This window comes from Spea bombifrons, chromosome 8 (genome assembly GCF_027358695.1).
Source record: "Spea bombifrons isolate aSpeBom1 chromosome 8, aSpeBom1.2.pri, whole genome shotgun sequence".
In the NCBI taxonomy this organism is placed as follows: domain Eukaryota; kingdom Metazoa; phylum Chordata; class Amphibia; order Anura; family Pelobatidae; genus Spea; species Spea bombifrons.
Genome location: NC_071094.1, coordinates 30,725,963 through 30,742,014, shown reverse-complemented (window position 1 = coordinate 30,742,014; position 16,052 = coordinate 30,725,963). Strand labels below are relative to the sequence as shown.

Sequence of the window (16,052 nt, the reverse complement as noted above, 5' to 3'; positions counted from 1 at the left end):
TCATAATAATCATTATTATGCTAATTTGTATTTACATCATTTAATGCTTGCTTCTCTAATAACAATTGCTGTAACTGCAGGGGTATGTTCTCCTCCTCCTCCAGGGTACAGGCCTGAACTACAACTCCTATCACACCAAGGCAGCAGAAGCCGACGATCAAAAGGAGCCTCCATGGCACACTGGGTGGCTAATTGTCAGGAATGTCTTGTGCTAAGTGAATACTTGATTCCCCTTTAAGACTGAGTGAGTGCTTAATGTCTCCTCCTCCCTTGGTGACACATAGTTGTAAGTGTCCTATCAGTAATTTAAAGCCCACAGACTCCTCCTTTAAGTGAGAAACTGTGGGCTGATGGAAATGTAAGCGAGCAGTCTGAGACAGGCACTGGGTGAATCATTAGCCAACTGCTTCATTGGGGTGACTGTGTCTGGAGTGTAAAAGGGAGGAATACTCCTAGATCCTGCACGATCTGTTTGTCTGACTTTGTATTGTGGGCTTTTATGAATACACTAAAGTGGATGTAATATCTGGTGGAGCTCCAGTCCAAAATGCTGCTGGTATCCCAGCGCATACAAGCACCACGCATGGAGCCATACATACCAGTAAGTACCCCAGTGGCATGTTTTACAATCACATTAACAAAGTGGCATGTTTTACACTTACCCCCCTCATCCCACCCCACCTGCCTTGCATCGCCCTCTGGTCCCAGGGAGGGTGTCACTGCTCGTAGTGCGAGGGTTCGAATGGCTTTGATGTCAGCCAGAGCCAAGCTTTACCGTATGATCATTGTCTTTACTTGGATAAAACTGGGGAGAGAAAGGCTTTTTTTTTTCCTGCTTCGGTTATAGCGAAGTCCTCGGTGTTTAAATGGTTTCAAAGTGAGAGGGTGACAATAGTGTTTAAAGGGAGTCTTTGTTGTGTTGCAAAAACAGCAAAGTGTGTATTGATCACAATGTAGTGACTGTAATTCGTGAGTTATTTCATAGAACGAGTTCTTAGACTGAATTAAAGTGGTATGCAGAATGTAATCCATGAGATCTAGGTATCATATATATATATTATATATATATATATATAGTATATATATAGTGTGTGATGGTAATGTTAGAGATCAAGGACAGCTGATCTGGAGTGTCAGACAGTTGTGTGTCTATTTAGAGTGCTCTGTATCCTCTTGCTGCAGGTCCAGGGCTAGTAGGGTGCTGTCTGATTTATCCTAGATTAATGCTGACCGCACAGGGACTAATAGGATTAAAAGCTGCCAATAAACTCTGGGTTGAAAGCTCTAATATCCCTGTGTAAACAGAGCTGTACAGGAAAGGTCTGCTTTATATCCTAATGATCTGGGTCTTTTGAGAGGAGGATAGCACACATGCTGCTTTAACCCTGTTGGCAGCCAGAGGGGTTTTCACCCTGGCAGTGAATGGGTTACACAAGCCTCCATGTCTTTTCCTTGTCACCTTACAGCATGCTGCACTGTATAATGGTAGTGAGGATCTCTAAAGAAATACCTTATGTGATGGTGGTTTAGGGGTCCCTCTACAGAGCAATAAGTGAGGGTAGTAGTTACTTAATTGCACTGTCTGGTGTTTTATGGGGGGTATTAGAGACACTCAGTGTTAATGACTACTTCATCTGCAAAGTCAGATGGCTTTATCCATATGTGTGTCATTTGCAGTCAGTACACCCAAAGAGCTCTTATTACATGTCAAGGGTTAATCCTTCCAGCATAACCATGTATATTCAGAAATGGTATAATTATTATTGTTGTCTATGACATTTGTATCATTGTATGTGCATCAGTAACACATCTGAAGCCTCTGCTGCTTTATTAGAAGGTAATGTGTTATAAAAAAGCTATTTTTAATCCGACTTGGATTGCTTTTTTTGTGATCACCGGTTTGTAGACTTGTTTAATCCTGCTATTGTAAAATGACACCTGCCCGGCAGTCTTATGGTGTGTAGATAATGACAATGCTGAGCATGGTGTGTAGCAGATCACTGGAGCCCTGTCCAGCAGGGGGTGAGGCTGGATCTCTATGTAGAGCTCTATGACATTAATTTGGAAATCATTGTGTAAATAAATCCATCTTTCCAGCACTGCATGTGTTAATTATTCTGTGCGCCCCCCCTGAAAAAAAACGGGGTAAAATATTTCAGACACATCAGGGGGTTGATAATGTTATTCTTGTCTTAACCCTTTGAAGTCTCCTGATGTTGGCTAAACGGTTTATGAACCCCCCAGTTTCAGGCACCTGTAACTGAAGAGGGTTATCTGTTCGCAACACATTATCTGCAGCACTCCACAATAAACTTAAATATTTTCTAATTCAATATTTATTGTTTTGATTATTATTACAAACTAAAACCTTTAGACCACATGACACACCAGAAAGACTGAAAGCTAGATCAGATTGATACCTATGCATTTGGGTACCTAGCATTCACTCTTTACTCCCCATTGAACATGGAGAATAAGGCTACTGAAAAGGTAGTGTGTAAATTTAAGGGTTAAAGACAGTAATCCTTAAGGAGCCACAGCTAGTTGTAGTTTACGTAAGCCTGTATGCGTATATTATACCTTTTGCATGGCGGAAGTTTAAGTTACAGTATTGAAAAGGATTTCAGTTTGCTTAACCCTTTGCCTGCCAGCTGGGGAGGTCAGTCTTTTCTAATCAACATAATACTGTGATACAAGACTCTATGGACTAAGAGGGCTTATACATGCAACACTCTACATTGGATGGTATGGGAGAACACGGCTGTCCTGAAGAGCTTACAATTCAAAAGCTACTTTCCAATCTATAGAACCACAGCTTTTGCACTATTCAGCACCACAGCTTTTGCACTATTTACAAAGACTTGCAAACCTGATTTTGGAACCCCCCCAAATAAAACCGTTTATAAAAAGGCAAACTGGTATCACAGTGTTTTAACCCTTTGTGTGACACAGACTAATGTTATGGATTGCCCCTAGTCTCTTTGAATTGATATAGCCCACTGTGGAATGTGTGGGTATTTTATAAATGAAATACACATGCAAGGTTTTGCACGTGTCTCTGGCACTGAAAGGGTTCATAAGGGTCCTTATAAGCCTGATTTCAATTTTGCCAACACATTTATAATGTGTTTAACTCTTTGTGCGCTAGATGGATGTGACATTTTCTACTTGTATGCTACTGGAAGTAACAGTTTATAACAATGTTTGAATTGTCATTAACACATCGTGTGCCAGCAAGATAAATGATTTCAGTGTTAGTACAATGACCTCTTTAGTTCCTTGGGAAGGACCAAAAAAGTTTTTTGTGTATGACATAGTACCCGCTTTCTCCTCCCACCCTCTTGTCCCAGCGGTGCCAGGCCCTGGATCACAGACTTGGCTTTTGTTATTGTGGCATCCTGAGGCTAATCCCTCTTGTCTGTATCTGGAAAGCAGAGCCAATACTTATTTGCACTGCCATGGAAAATAGGCTGGCGGTCATGGAAAAAATAGATCAGGGCCTTTTTTTTTTCCTTTTCAGATAACCTCCTGACACTGTATCACAGTTATTCAGTGTATTTTAATAAGCGATTATTGAAAAGCCCAAATAGAAGTTGGCTAATAAAAGACTAGTTCGCGTAATCATTCTTGCAGCTAGCATGAATAAAGCTGCAGTTCCACTGGCTATAGACATTAAAAATGCAACATCTACAAATAAGCAGGAATTCTATTCCTATTGTATAGCTCCCACGTATATCCCTTTTCTTTGTCGAAGCAAACAAAACCGAGGAATGCCGTTTCACATAGTACTCTTCTGAAAACATTCTTTATTTGTTTTCCTTCTTTATTTCTGTAGTGTAGAATGTTACTGTGTCTTTTTTAAAATTAAATATTTAGACGTTAACCACACCTGAGCAAGATCCTTATTCCTTTTTATTTATTTCTTTAAATCGTCACAATTTCTAACATTGGTTGAAACTCCATCTATCTATTATATATAATTAGCAGTTTTGTTGTGTTTTCGATGTCATACTATATGGTGTAGACAATTACTTCTGGTGTGATTATATGCCTTCAAATTCCCTACTTTCTTGGCATGATTGCCTCATCATAGAACGTTTGGTCACAAAATCACTTTTGCTTCAATTTGAGTTTTGTTAGTAGTCACATTCGGGGTTACTAATGACCGTATAGTGTGGATTTGTATACTAGAAGTATAACCTATAATATTGCCTGACTGTGTGTTATGCATTGACGTATCCTGGCTTAGGCAGACTAGGCCCAGGGCGGCAGGTCCAGGGGGCAGCATCAGGACTACATAGACTACATTAGAGGGCATTAGGGGCCTTTAAGACGCCGTGCGCAGGGATTAAGACACGGCGCTCTATGTCTTAAAGTAGTGGCGCGTCTTTCAATGCAGGGAAGACGCTGACCGTGGAGGGGGTGGTTGGGGGAGCTGCCCTAGGTCAGGAGAAAGGCAAATACAGCTCTGGTGTTATTTACCGTATTTCCAGGATTTCCACCACTTCCACACATCAAATACTTAGAAATGGAAGCGAATGAACTATAGTCTATCCCAGGGATCGTTTAAATGGTTGCCCTGACTTACTTACTTCATGTTTTTGTATGGCTCCCAGCCTCGTTGGTAATAAGTAACTTTGTCGTACCCCTGACCAATGTTTTTGGGATGACAGCTATTTTGTCTCACTACAAGTTTGTCTAAAGCTCCGTCATATTAAATGTTTGAGGCCTTGAAATTAAAATCATGAAATAATACTGATATTTCAAAACAGTGGGACATTCTAAGGTCGGAATATTTAATGTCCCTCAGATGTGAAACTGACATGTGATTAGCATATTACTTTGGAGCATATAGTGGCCCTGTTAACCCTTTCTAAATGCAGAGTGTAATACTTGTGCCCTGAGTTTGATTCTGTGATAATGACAAATTATTGTCACCCGTCCCCTCCCAGATGAACTTTAATGTTTGTATATATTCAGTTTTAAAATGTAAGCTGTGATCTTCTTTGTTTCCATGACACTGGAGAAGTCTTTTGAGATTCCTTCCCATAATTCTGCCCTCCTCCCCTTGTCTGCATCAGTCAAGGCACCAGAGATGGATTTGCATGGGAAATTGTTCAGTTTGCAGAGGATGGGGGCAGTTGTGGGGACAGACATCCAGGGTGTGAATTCCCATCTCTCCCTCCTTCTGCTCAGATACTAAGTAACTCAACTAAAGAAGAAGTGCAAGAGACGTATGTTTCTGGCATGGAGACGCATGTTTCGGGTATAGAGAAGTGCAAGAGATGTATGTTTCTGGCGTGGAGACGCATGTTTCTGGCGTGGAGGCGTATGTTTCTGGCATGGAGACGTATGTTTCTGGCATGGAGACGCATGTTTCGGGTATAGAGAAGTGCAAGAGATGTATGTTTCTGGCGTGGAGACGCATGTTTCTGGCGTGGAAGACGTATGTTTCTGGCGTGGAGACGTATGTTTCTGGCGTGGAGACGCATGTTTCGGGTATAGAGAAGTGCAAGAGATGTATGTTTCTGGCGTGGAGACGCATGTTTCTGGCGTGGAAGACGTATGTTTCTGGCGTGGAGACGTATGTTTCTGGCGTGGAGACGTATGTTTCTGGCATGGAGACGCATGTTTCGGGTATAGAGAAGTGCAAGAGATGTATGTTTCTGGCGTGGAGACGTATGTTTCTGGCGTGGAAGACGTATGTTTCTGGCGTGGAGACGTATGTTTCTGGCATGGAGACATATGTTTCTGGCGTGGAGACGCATGTTTCTGGCGTGGAAGACGTATGTTTCTGGCGTGGAGACGTATGTTTCTGGCATGGAGACGTATGTTTCTGGCATGGAGACGCATGTTTCGGGTATAGAGAAGTGCAAGAGATGTATGTTTCTGGCGTGGAGACGCATGTTTCTGGCGTGGAAGACGTATGTTTCTGGCGTGGAGACGTATGTTTCTGGCATGGAGACATATGTTTCTGGCGTGGAGACGCATGTTTCTGGCATGGAGACGTATGTTTCGGGCATAGAGATGTATTAGATGCAGGTGTTCCAGGAAATCCAGCGGATTCATAGAATAAATTGGTGCCATGATACTAAGCCACAAGAAGATAAAACAACTCCATGGACAGGATCCTGAACCCCTAAAGGATAAATTAACCCTTTTTGTGCAGCAGGGGTTGGAGTAGTAAATGTGTGAGCAACACATTTCTAATGCGACTTTTTCCACTGGTACTCAAACCATTACATTTAAGGTTTTAATTCATAAGTTCCTTTTCTGTAGGACATACAGCAAGTTGGTTCTTTCTTAACTCCTGGCTTCTCTGGCTCCAAATGAGCATGGTCAGGAGAACGGGCCTGATGCACAGCTGCGCATGTTGGTACAAGGACAGAGCTTACTTTCCCATGCTCTAAATGTATTCCCTCGGAAGCCTGGTACAGCTGGCACCCTATGAGTGCCAACAGGCAGGAAGGGCCATGAGCAAGGCAAAATATACCGTTTCTCATGTAAATGACGCAAGAAATCAAGATGTACTTTCCCATGATAAAAAATATCGCCGGCTGTTCTTTTAAAGCCAATCAGTTCTTATCTTTCATACATGTAACTTGAAATGATTGTAACCAATTTTTGGACAGGGGGTGGATTCGCTATGCTACAGTCAGGAAGGGGTTAAGCCTGATCCGATGACACATCAGTAACCGCATAGGATAGGTTCTTGCCATAAATAGGCTTATTTCCCTACCGGTTTCCTGTTGCTGTGGTCATGTTGCTTTTGTGTGTCCTTTTCATGGCAAATCTCCATGGCTGTTACTTAAGACTCCTATTGAAAATACAGGGAGTCACCTCCGCAGCCTCTCCGGTGATGTTTAGTAAAAGTTTGTTTTAAAAGAAACCCTTTGACCAGAAATCCAAACTTTTTTATATTGGAGCGTGCATTTAAAACATGTTTATAACAACTATATTCTGTCGCATTTGTTACAAAACATTCTCTGTTGTTACATGTATCTCAGATGATAGTTCTGGAAATTGCTTAGTGGATACCGTCATGTTCCGTGAGAGATTTCTGAAACATAAAGTTTATCAGCAAGGCGATGCTTGAAAACCGAAAGGGTCTGGCCAACAAAAGAAATTGCTGTTTTATTCTTTTAGGAAGGCCGGTGGCAGCTGAGAATACAACATTGTAAAATGTAATGATACCATATTATTATTTAATCACATTAATGTCTGTAATACCGGAACCCAGTCGGAGCACAAGAACCCAGAGAAATCTGGAGAAAGATTTAGGGATTATTTAAAGGAACCACAACCAGTTTAGTCTCTTATACAGCCCTTGGGAACATGTATTTAAGCATAAGTGGTTGACACTTACAAGGTTAACTAGCGTGTATAAAACTGCAAGCGGCCCTGTCCCCTGGTCTCTCCTTCTCTTTCTTTATGTTGAATTCACAATCTCGCCTTCTGTACTTCTGCAGAGTGAGATTATCGAAAAACCAAAGCTGCTGATGTGAGAGATTTAACATATGGTGTCTTCATAAGAGGGAAATCAGAATGGCCTTGAACTTGCCGGACTGCCCAGCTGCTTTCTGCCAGCGAGAACGGCTAATCAGCTTTTTGTTTCATCAAGGAGTCATCTTCTCAAACGAGCAGCTCGTTTTCCAAGCAGTATTTAATTAGTTGTGTTTTTTGGAAGGTTTGCTGTCGGTTATGTAACCTGCGTGATATGGAAGGTGTTGGGGAAGACTTACAGAGAGTATACAAGAATGTATTATTAGTTAACAACATTTATTATTTCATTTCACTTGTAATATTATCTTGAAGTATTCTACCTATTTTAGCCAAGTGTGAGAAAACGGTGTCCCTGGGGAACATAAGTATTTTTGGTTGAGCAGTGTTATTTTTTTGTATTTTTGTAACTTTCAGCGTTCATCTTCGGACCTGACGGCTGTCATCGGAGCAAGTCAGTGATAGTTAGTTTCCACCCCCTACTCAGAAAGCACACTAAGCTGAGTGCCCCAAGAAACTTTTACTCATGGACTTTCAGATGGTCCTTTCTAAAACATAAAGATGGAGGCAGTTTATGATTCACCATAAAGGCAATTGATATGGATCTTATCTGTGTGTGTGCTAGATTAGGATAAGATAGTGAAACACTTACACAAAACAAATATGCACTTGCCAAAAACATTGTATTTTGAGAAAAGTATCGTCTCCGTGACATTTGTATGGGGATTAGTATGTCCAGCCATCAGCTGCACTTGGCTCATTGGTGGCCGCCAGCCGTTTAGCGCCAGGGCAACCACGCCGTGCCCAGTCTGGACATGACATCAAGTGTACCCTCAATAGTTCGTCTTTCCACAATTACTTACTTTTCTCTAACGTTACCTCCCATTAATTTGCAATTTGTCACTCAACTCTCCAGAAAGGATTTTGTTTCACTTTAGCGCTACCACTTCTTCATGTCATCAAACCCAATAATCTTACGGCACTATAGCATCAAGTCCTATACAGTGTGTTTATGGTAAGGTAAGCCCTTTCCTATATTCCAGCTATTTTGAGCTACAAATCCCAGGAGGCATAGCCAACCACTTGGTCGGCCAAGCACCGTAGAATTAGTCACCTAGCAATGGCACATTTTGCTTATTCCTTCTTAACACATTGTGTAGTTTGCCAGTTTGGCACAGGAATGGTTAAGGAAAGACCAGGATATTCCAAGCAAAGTTGAGGCGTTCTAACGTTTTTCCTACTGCTGACGTCAAGGGTGACAAAGATGTGTTGTGTGGGTTGAAGCCGGAACGTCACAGAGTTTTGAGCTCGACCAGGAAACAGCCTGTTGCCGAGAGGTTGGAAAACAAACAACATATCATAGAATTCATGGCTAGCATCTTGGAGTTTTTTTCCCAGCGAGTCAGGGTAGTAAATAGTTGTGGTTTATTTCACACAAGGTAGTTTACAGGCGCTCAGTCCTTTTCTGTGTGTGTAAGCCGATATATATATAATTCTCCACATTAACATTGTTTATTTTAACCCTGTCAGGGTCACAGCTTTAGGCATTAACCACCTACTGGTAAAAGTAACATGACATTGTCCTTTATACCAGCAACCTGGATGTTGTATAATGAACCTCCACCTTTTGAACATAATATCTGTGTACTGATGATGTGTGTGCAACACCCCGCATTTAACCACACTTGTTCTTTAATGCATATGGTCCCTGAGTGGTCCCCGGACATTTTTGTGTGGTTCCCTTCCAAATACACACTGTGCAGGTTGAAATAGTATGTGCTGTTGTAGAGATGTTATTAGACTGGGCACTTTCACTGCAGCACTACAGCCGCCACCACCGTCCTCTGCAGAGCTCCAGGATATGACATCATAGTCCAGCGCTCTGCCTCAGAAGGAAGGATGGCGCTGGGTAGGGCTACTCTAACTGGATCAGTTACAAGAGAGATCTTTGATCAGCGGACGCAGCAGTATATCAGGGAGCATGACTTTCCAAGAGAGTGTCTACTCATGGTTTCACCAACTCCTAGGCTGTCTCTAAACAAGCTGATGCCGGGTTTAGCCTGAGGGTGTTGCACCCCTGTCCTTGAGGGTATGCGCTGTTGTCATAATGCAGGTATTGAATTAAAATAAAGCTTTCGAGAGCTATACTGGAAGAGATGTGGCACTTTAGAGTAGATAAAAAAATATTTATTGTCTTAAGAGTTTATTTAAGAGTTTAGTATTATATTTAGGCATATCACATATATTCTAGTGAGGGTTAGTTGTGCTTGAATAGGTACGTGCACCACCCCTCCCCCACAGACAGTACATGCTGGTCCCTTGAGAACTACTCAGAAGTATCCAGAGAACTACCAGTACTGGCAAGTTACCTGCCGAAGAACCCCTTCGTCTGAACTCTCCTTATTCTACTCAAGAACTTGCGGCAGACCTTGGACGCTCACTTGCCTATTAACCCTTGTGTTACAATGCAGTCCAGCATTGCCTTATTGCCACTGAAAGTGAGATAAGAAGTCAAAGTGCTTTTAGACTGTAAGCTCTTAAAACAAGTAAAGCGATTTGCCATCTATTGAAAAACATTGAAAGCTGTTTTCTCTATCTTGCCATAAAAATAGCTTTTGTCAAGGCTGACTTGCATTTCTGAGTTGGATCAAATGAAATCTTCATCACTGAACCTCTCCAATCTCAAAAAGCACAGCGAGGTCGTTATTAACGTCACGGAGGTCTCACCACTGTTAACTAGCCGCGTAATTTAGAACCTCTTTTTTTTGGAGAATATGATACAGAGAAGAAAAACCCCATTATTTTATAATACTGATGCTGCTAATTCGAGACCAATGTAATAATTCCTCCATTAGGCTATTTAGACGCTGGAGTTGGGGCATACGGAGGGGTGCGTCTCTTCTCTTTTGAAAACTTCTTTGAGTTGCTGACATTTTGTAAGTTCCAGATCTGCATTCCTAAGTAGTTAAATAATGTTCTGCAGTGACAATTATCCTAGGTAGAAAAAGTACTTTAAAATGTATGTGTATATATATATATATCTATATATATATATATATATATATATATATATATATATATATATATATATATATATATATAGATATATATATAGTGAGGGTGTCAGGGACAATAAACTGTCCCTTTGAAAAGTACCCTTACCCTGTACTTGTTATTTTAGTCACCTGGTGTCTTTAATTTCCTTTTTAACTCATCTTGTTTAATATTTGTACTGTAATACTGTATGGTTTTGTCTAATGTCATAGGGGACTTTATCAGTTTTTTAATATTGTAATAAATCAATAAATGTACAGCATCTAGATAATTACAGTGCATTTCCGTCCAAGAAAGTGAGAGGCCCTGTTTCTATAAAGGATCTGTAATTTTAGTCTAGATGATTTGTACATAATATCACTTTCACTTTATTTGTTATCATTTAAGGCTCTCGGGGAGTTATTTTTGCCAAGCTTTTTATTTGATCTCTAGTGTTTAGAACCAAATCTGAAGGCTGTGTTTAGGGGCATTTCGTAATAATAATAATGATTGTATGAACACACATATGTATATTTCTATTTATTTTTTAAGGGGGTAATGTTATAAAGCAGGGCTTTTATTCCCGTGAGCTCTAGGGCAATTATCTTGCTGCCATAAATGTTGAAACACACATAATGGATGTAACTAAAAAATCTCCTTATCCAAGCAGAAAAGGCAGGGTGTTTGTTGGAGCAGACAGAATGCTGAGCGTGTGAATAGACAGACCCATATGTCACTGGCTCGGGAGATAAATGATGGACGAACAGGGTCTGGTTACTATGGATCAGCACAATAAACCAATTCCCATCATACACCTCTCCTAATAATATACAGGTTTAATGCCATTGATGGGTAACCTAGGTAGCACCAGCCAAGTGTAAGTTTTTCTCAATGATCTTTTATCTATCTTACAAAAGGGTTGTTTCAGATGTTGGTGTAACATGGTATACAAAATAAAACGCAGCAATTTATTACTAATATTTTTAAATGTATTTTTAGAAATTTATATTGTAATTATATATTTATTATCATTAAAAAGTAGAGACATGATGGTTGCCAAGGCCTGGATATTAATTTAAAGTTACTGTTCTACCTACTGATTTTTCCCTCCCATTCCCAAACAATTATTTAATTTCTCAGCGGTTGTTTAACTGTCACGTGACAAAAGCAGGCAACAATAAGTTGTTGTCATAGAAACTAAAAAAGGTTTGAAAACATTGTTGTTTTGTTTTTAGGTAGTTAAACCTTTAGCAGAAAGAAAATCATAGATCTGTTAAGGATTATTTGTTCAACATGACAATCATTTCAACTAATGTTTTGTCTAAGTGGAACAGAGCCTTTAAACAAGAATGTTATATCAGAAGGATGTGATTTGTACACTAGATAATGAAATTTTTCCTAGATTTGCCATGATTTATTGGGGTTATGCGATTATGTGAAGGCTGTCCCTTTAATTATGACTTCACTGGTACAAGAGCCATTTAAAGTTAAGGTGAAGGAACTGGGGCAAACATAAGGAAAGAGGAGCGCTAAAATAATAAGATGAATGAATGTGGTGAGAACTGCAGTAAACGAGGAATTTGAGTGAATGTAGATGAATGGAAACGTTTGAATGGGTGAATGAATGAAAAATCTTAAATTGTGGCTTAGCCTCCTTCCTAGAAAGATTTTTCAGTGGGTACCCATGCTTCTTGAGGATCTAAAGTCATGCAACATATCAATCTACATGTATAGATTTTAATGTATTTGAACACCTATCTTCCTTTAAAGCTTACAATCTACTTTAGATCAGGACAGATTTTGTACAGTTATAATTTCGTCTCTTTCAGTAGCTTTTTTTTTTTGCTCTTTTGTTCAGAGAGCCCCATATTCTGGCCCACCCCATGACAGTAGTGGCACAATGACAAAGTGATTGAATAGCGTCAATCATTATTTCCTGCAGCTGCTCCCTCTGTAATAGAGATCTGTGATGATAACCTATGCGGTGAGGTGCGCAGGCACGGTTCAATGGTCTGATAGGTGTAAAAGAGGCAGTCCTTTTGAATACAGATAGATACTGCACTGAACAATCAACCAGTAAGAAGTAGCAGACAAAAGCCAAAAAAAAATATCTTGCTTTGTATTTTACATATTTATGTGGTAATATTTTACTTTGTAACCTCTAAGGAATTGGGCAAGAATTCCATTTCGCTGAAAGGGATGTAGTGATTTTAATATTTATTGTTGACTGGGAAGTTACAAACAATATGTCTAAAACTAACAAGCTTCTCAAGTTAAGCTCAATTCTTATTAAAGCCACTGTCACTTTCGTAATGTGATAATTTTTTTGGTTTTATTATACGTGTAAGAATAACTTAAAATAAAGTCTTTATATGGATTTTATATATTTAAACATATGCTTTGTAGCTTTTTTGTTTTAAAGTAGACCTGCTTGATCCGCAGACCTGGAGGTAGCCATTGTAGGTGGTCATGTGATATTTGGTTGCCATCCACTGCTCACAAACTGCTCCGTGCTGGTTGCTTTGTAGCAGAATTGCCTTTAGCCGTACATTCTTGTTAGTCCATTTTTTTTGTCCTGTGAGATTGGCAGAAAAATTTTATGGCTTACAGAAAGACTTTATGGTTTCCTGCTCTACACAAATCATGCTAAAACTATTTCCGCGTTATAGTTAATTATTATCTAAAGATTATTCCAAGGGACTACATTTTGGAGTTGCAGGAGGTGTGACAAGGACCAAGTACCAATATTCTGTATTCTTGGTCACATATGTTTATTGTCCTGCAACCCAAATGTCTTTACTTTTGAGACTTTTGATGCTGGTTCTAACTTTTTAACCGTGTAGCTGGCTGTATACATATTCCAGGTTTAGTTAATGATTTTCATGGTAGTGTAGATACAGAAGCCTTGAGCTAGTGACAAGCACTGGATTATGGTACAAGAATAAAAGCTATCAAACCTGAGTGTATAAGTGACACTGTAGGTATGTTAATTACCCCTGTCAGATATAAATAAATCAAATAAATTGGACAGCACTGTGTTATAGTAGTAATTAGCCTGTCACTCTCCTAGTCATCCCGGAAAAGACATTGTCTTTAACTATTGGATATCTCTTACTTGTACTTTTTTTTAGTGTTTAGAATTTTTTTTTCAAATATTGAGCTACAGCAACCTGATCGATTGGTGCGGAAGATCTTTGAGTAAAGGTGTTTATATAATCGCTGTTTTACTGTAGATACGTTTACCAATATAAATTTTCCAGGATTTTCCGAGTCTGGCTGGTCATTAATATCAGATTACAGGCCAGCCTGGGTGCCTGGCTTTTACCAGACTTTAATCTACACTGGGCTGCACACTGATGTGGGTTTTTTTTCTTCCCAATCCAGCTATTCCATCTTTTTCTGTCTGTTCAGTCTTTTTTCATATTGGAAAGTTTGTTTGCAAGAGACAATTTATGATTGATTTCTGTGGGATCTCTTTTCCTGCCAGTAAGCAGCTAGAATTATGAAGAGTGGAGAGGCCATTGTTATCAGATAAGATGTAAAAAGGCGCACGTTGGTATACCTCGTCTTGTCTGCTCAAGAGACAAAAAAATATAAGTTAAAATAGAATGCTAATCTTTTATTAAAAACTTCCATCTGGTATGATCAATGTGTAAACAAAACATGAACTCTGCTTCTATGCTCTATAGATATAGAGTCTTTTTAAAATGTGTAAACCTCAGTGGACTTCACAATGCCTTCCATGTCTAGTTTACCCATTATATTGCGGTGTCACGCACTTCATATTTTTTCGGAATGGTATCTAGGCTGTTGTAGTGTTTTTCTGTGCAAAGTAATGGGGTTCCTCAAAGGAGACGTTAGTTAAACTCAACTTGACAATGCCCCTTTCTCAAATGAGTCTGTGTATTTTTCATATTGATAGACTAGACATTCCCAACACAAGTATTGATTTCACAGCTCAGCTAAGTTTCCATGATAAGACACTGCAAACCGACCCAATGTGGACATTTTGGGGATTGTGGTATAATATGGCCATGTGAAGTATACAAAACCATTATCTGTACTTTGATTTCTGTAGAGCTCCTGTGTTCTGGATTAGGTGCCCTTTTCTGTACATGGCATTCTATCTGCCACGGTTACCGTTATGTATTCTTAAGGGGACGCAGCTGGCCTGTCAGCCGGGGATTGATTACCTTAACCTCTAATTAGTACGTATACACTGCTACACGTGTTCTCCAAAAAAAAAAAACACGTTAGGTCTTTGGTGTATCACCCTTTAAAGTACAAGATGCTTTGTGATTAAATCATTGTGCTGACTAATATCCTTCTGTATGTTTACCGGCCACCTGCAAATTCCTGTGATCTCAGTGGTTTTATGTTGAAGATATATTCTACTTGGAACACTTCAAAAAGGAGGAGATAATCTTATATTGTTGAGATATTTGACAGTTGTTGACCTGCTGAAGGAAACTAGTTATCATCCCCATAACCTATGCTTTCTTAAAGTGGGTCTGGGTTTAATCGTGTTCCCATTAGACCATTGACAGAAGACACCTGTTTCCTATTGGTCACATAAATGGACCGTTCACTGTCCCTGACTGACCCACAACCCCCCCTCCACTAACCTGAGGTAGAAGCTGCAGAGCTGCAGTTACCCTCCTCCTCCATGGTCTGACAATTCCTGTTAGTGATTGGCAGTTTGAAGCAACCAATCAGTCGCAGGGAAGTGCTCCCGTTCAAATTAATGGGAATGCTTTTTGAACGTGCAGAGGGTTCTTTATATATCACCCCACACAGTATTCTCTGAGCCAGGTCTGGAGCTGACTGGTAGTAATTACATTATGTGTACGGTGATGTGTTCAAACACATTGTCTACATGGAACATTGCTGGGGGAGGGCATATATATATATAATGACTGCAGTGTCCCTTTAAGGGAAATCGATAGATAACATGTCTTGCATGCTTTATCTATCTATCGATCTATCCTGAGGATGTCATCGACAAGGTACAAACTGGCAGCAAAGGAAGAGTGATTTCAAGAGGAACATCACCATCACACCTATTAGCAGAACTAAAATTGTTTTAATTATTAAAATGACCTATAGCTTGTGCTTTTTGATTTTCATTCTTTATTAACTCAGTATATCTCAATGACAGTAAAATCTCCTCAGAGTGAGGTATCTAGTTTTCTTTTACATTGTGCTGGAACAGTCCCTTGTTGCTTCTAAATGTCAGCTGTTAGCATGGAAATGCTATATATTTTTACCTTTGTGGGTGTCTCTGTTAATACAGATACAAGTAATGTTCATACTACACCCTTCGTGTGGGCAATGATAGCCAACGTCAACAAAGCAATTTGGGGAATAAATGTGTGTGCTTTTTGAAGATAATGGCCCAGTATTTAGATTAAGTTACGGTTTGTTGGATCTCAAAAACTTGATAAGCTCATAGTTGAATAGCCAAATGGAACAGGAGATGAAGTATGGTGTCGGAGAGCTCATTTTTCCAATAAAAAGAG

General features: G+C 39.8%; 1 protein-coding gene across 1 annotated transcript in view; it reads left to right on the top strand.

Annotated features, from left to right (window-relative positions):
- Positions 1 to 350: 350 nt before the first annotated feature.
- Positions 351 to 16,052, top strand: part of MAMLD1 (mastermind like domain containing 1) — a 103,706-nt gene continuing 88,004 nt past the window's right edge. The window contains exon 1 of the mRNA XM_053472468.1: positions 351 to 601. Within this exon, the coding sequence (XP_053328443.1) occupies positions 548 to 601 (54 nt within the window). The 5' untranslated portion in view covers positions 351 to 547. The remainder of the gene's footprint in view (positions 602 to 16,052) is intronic.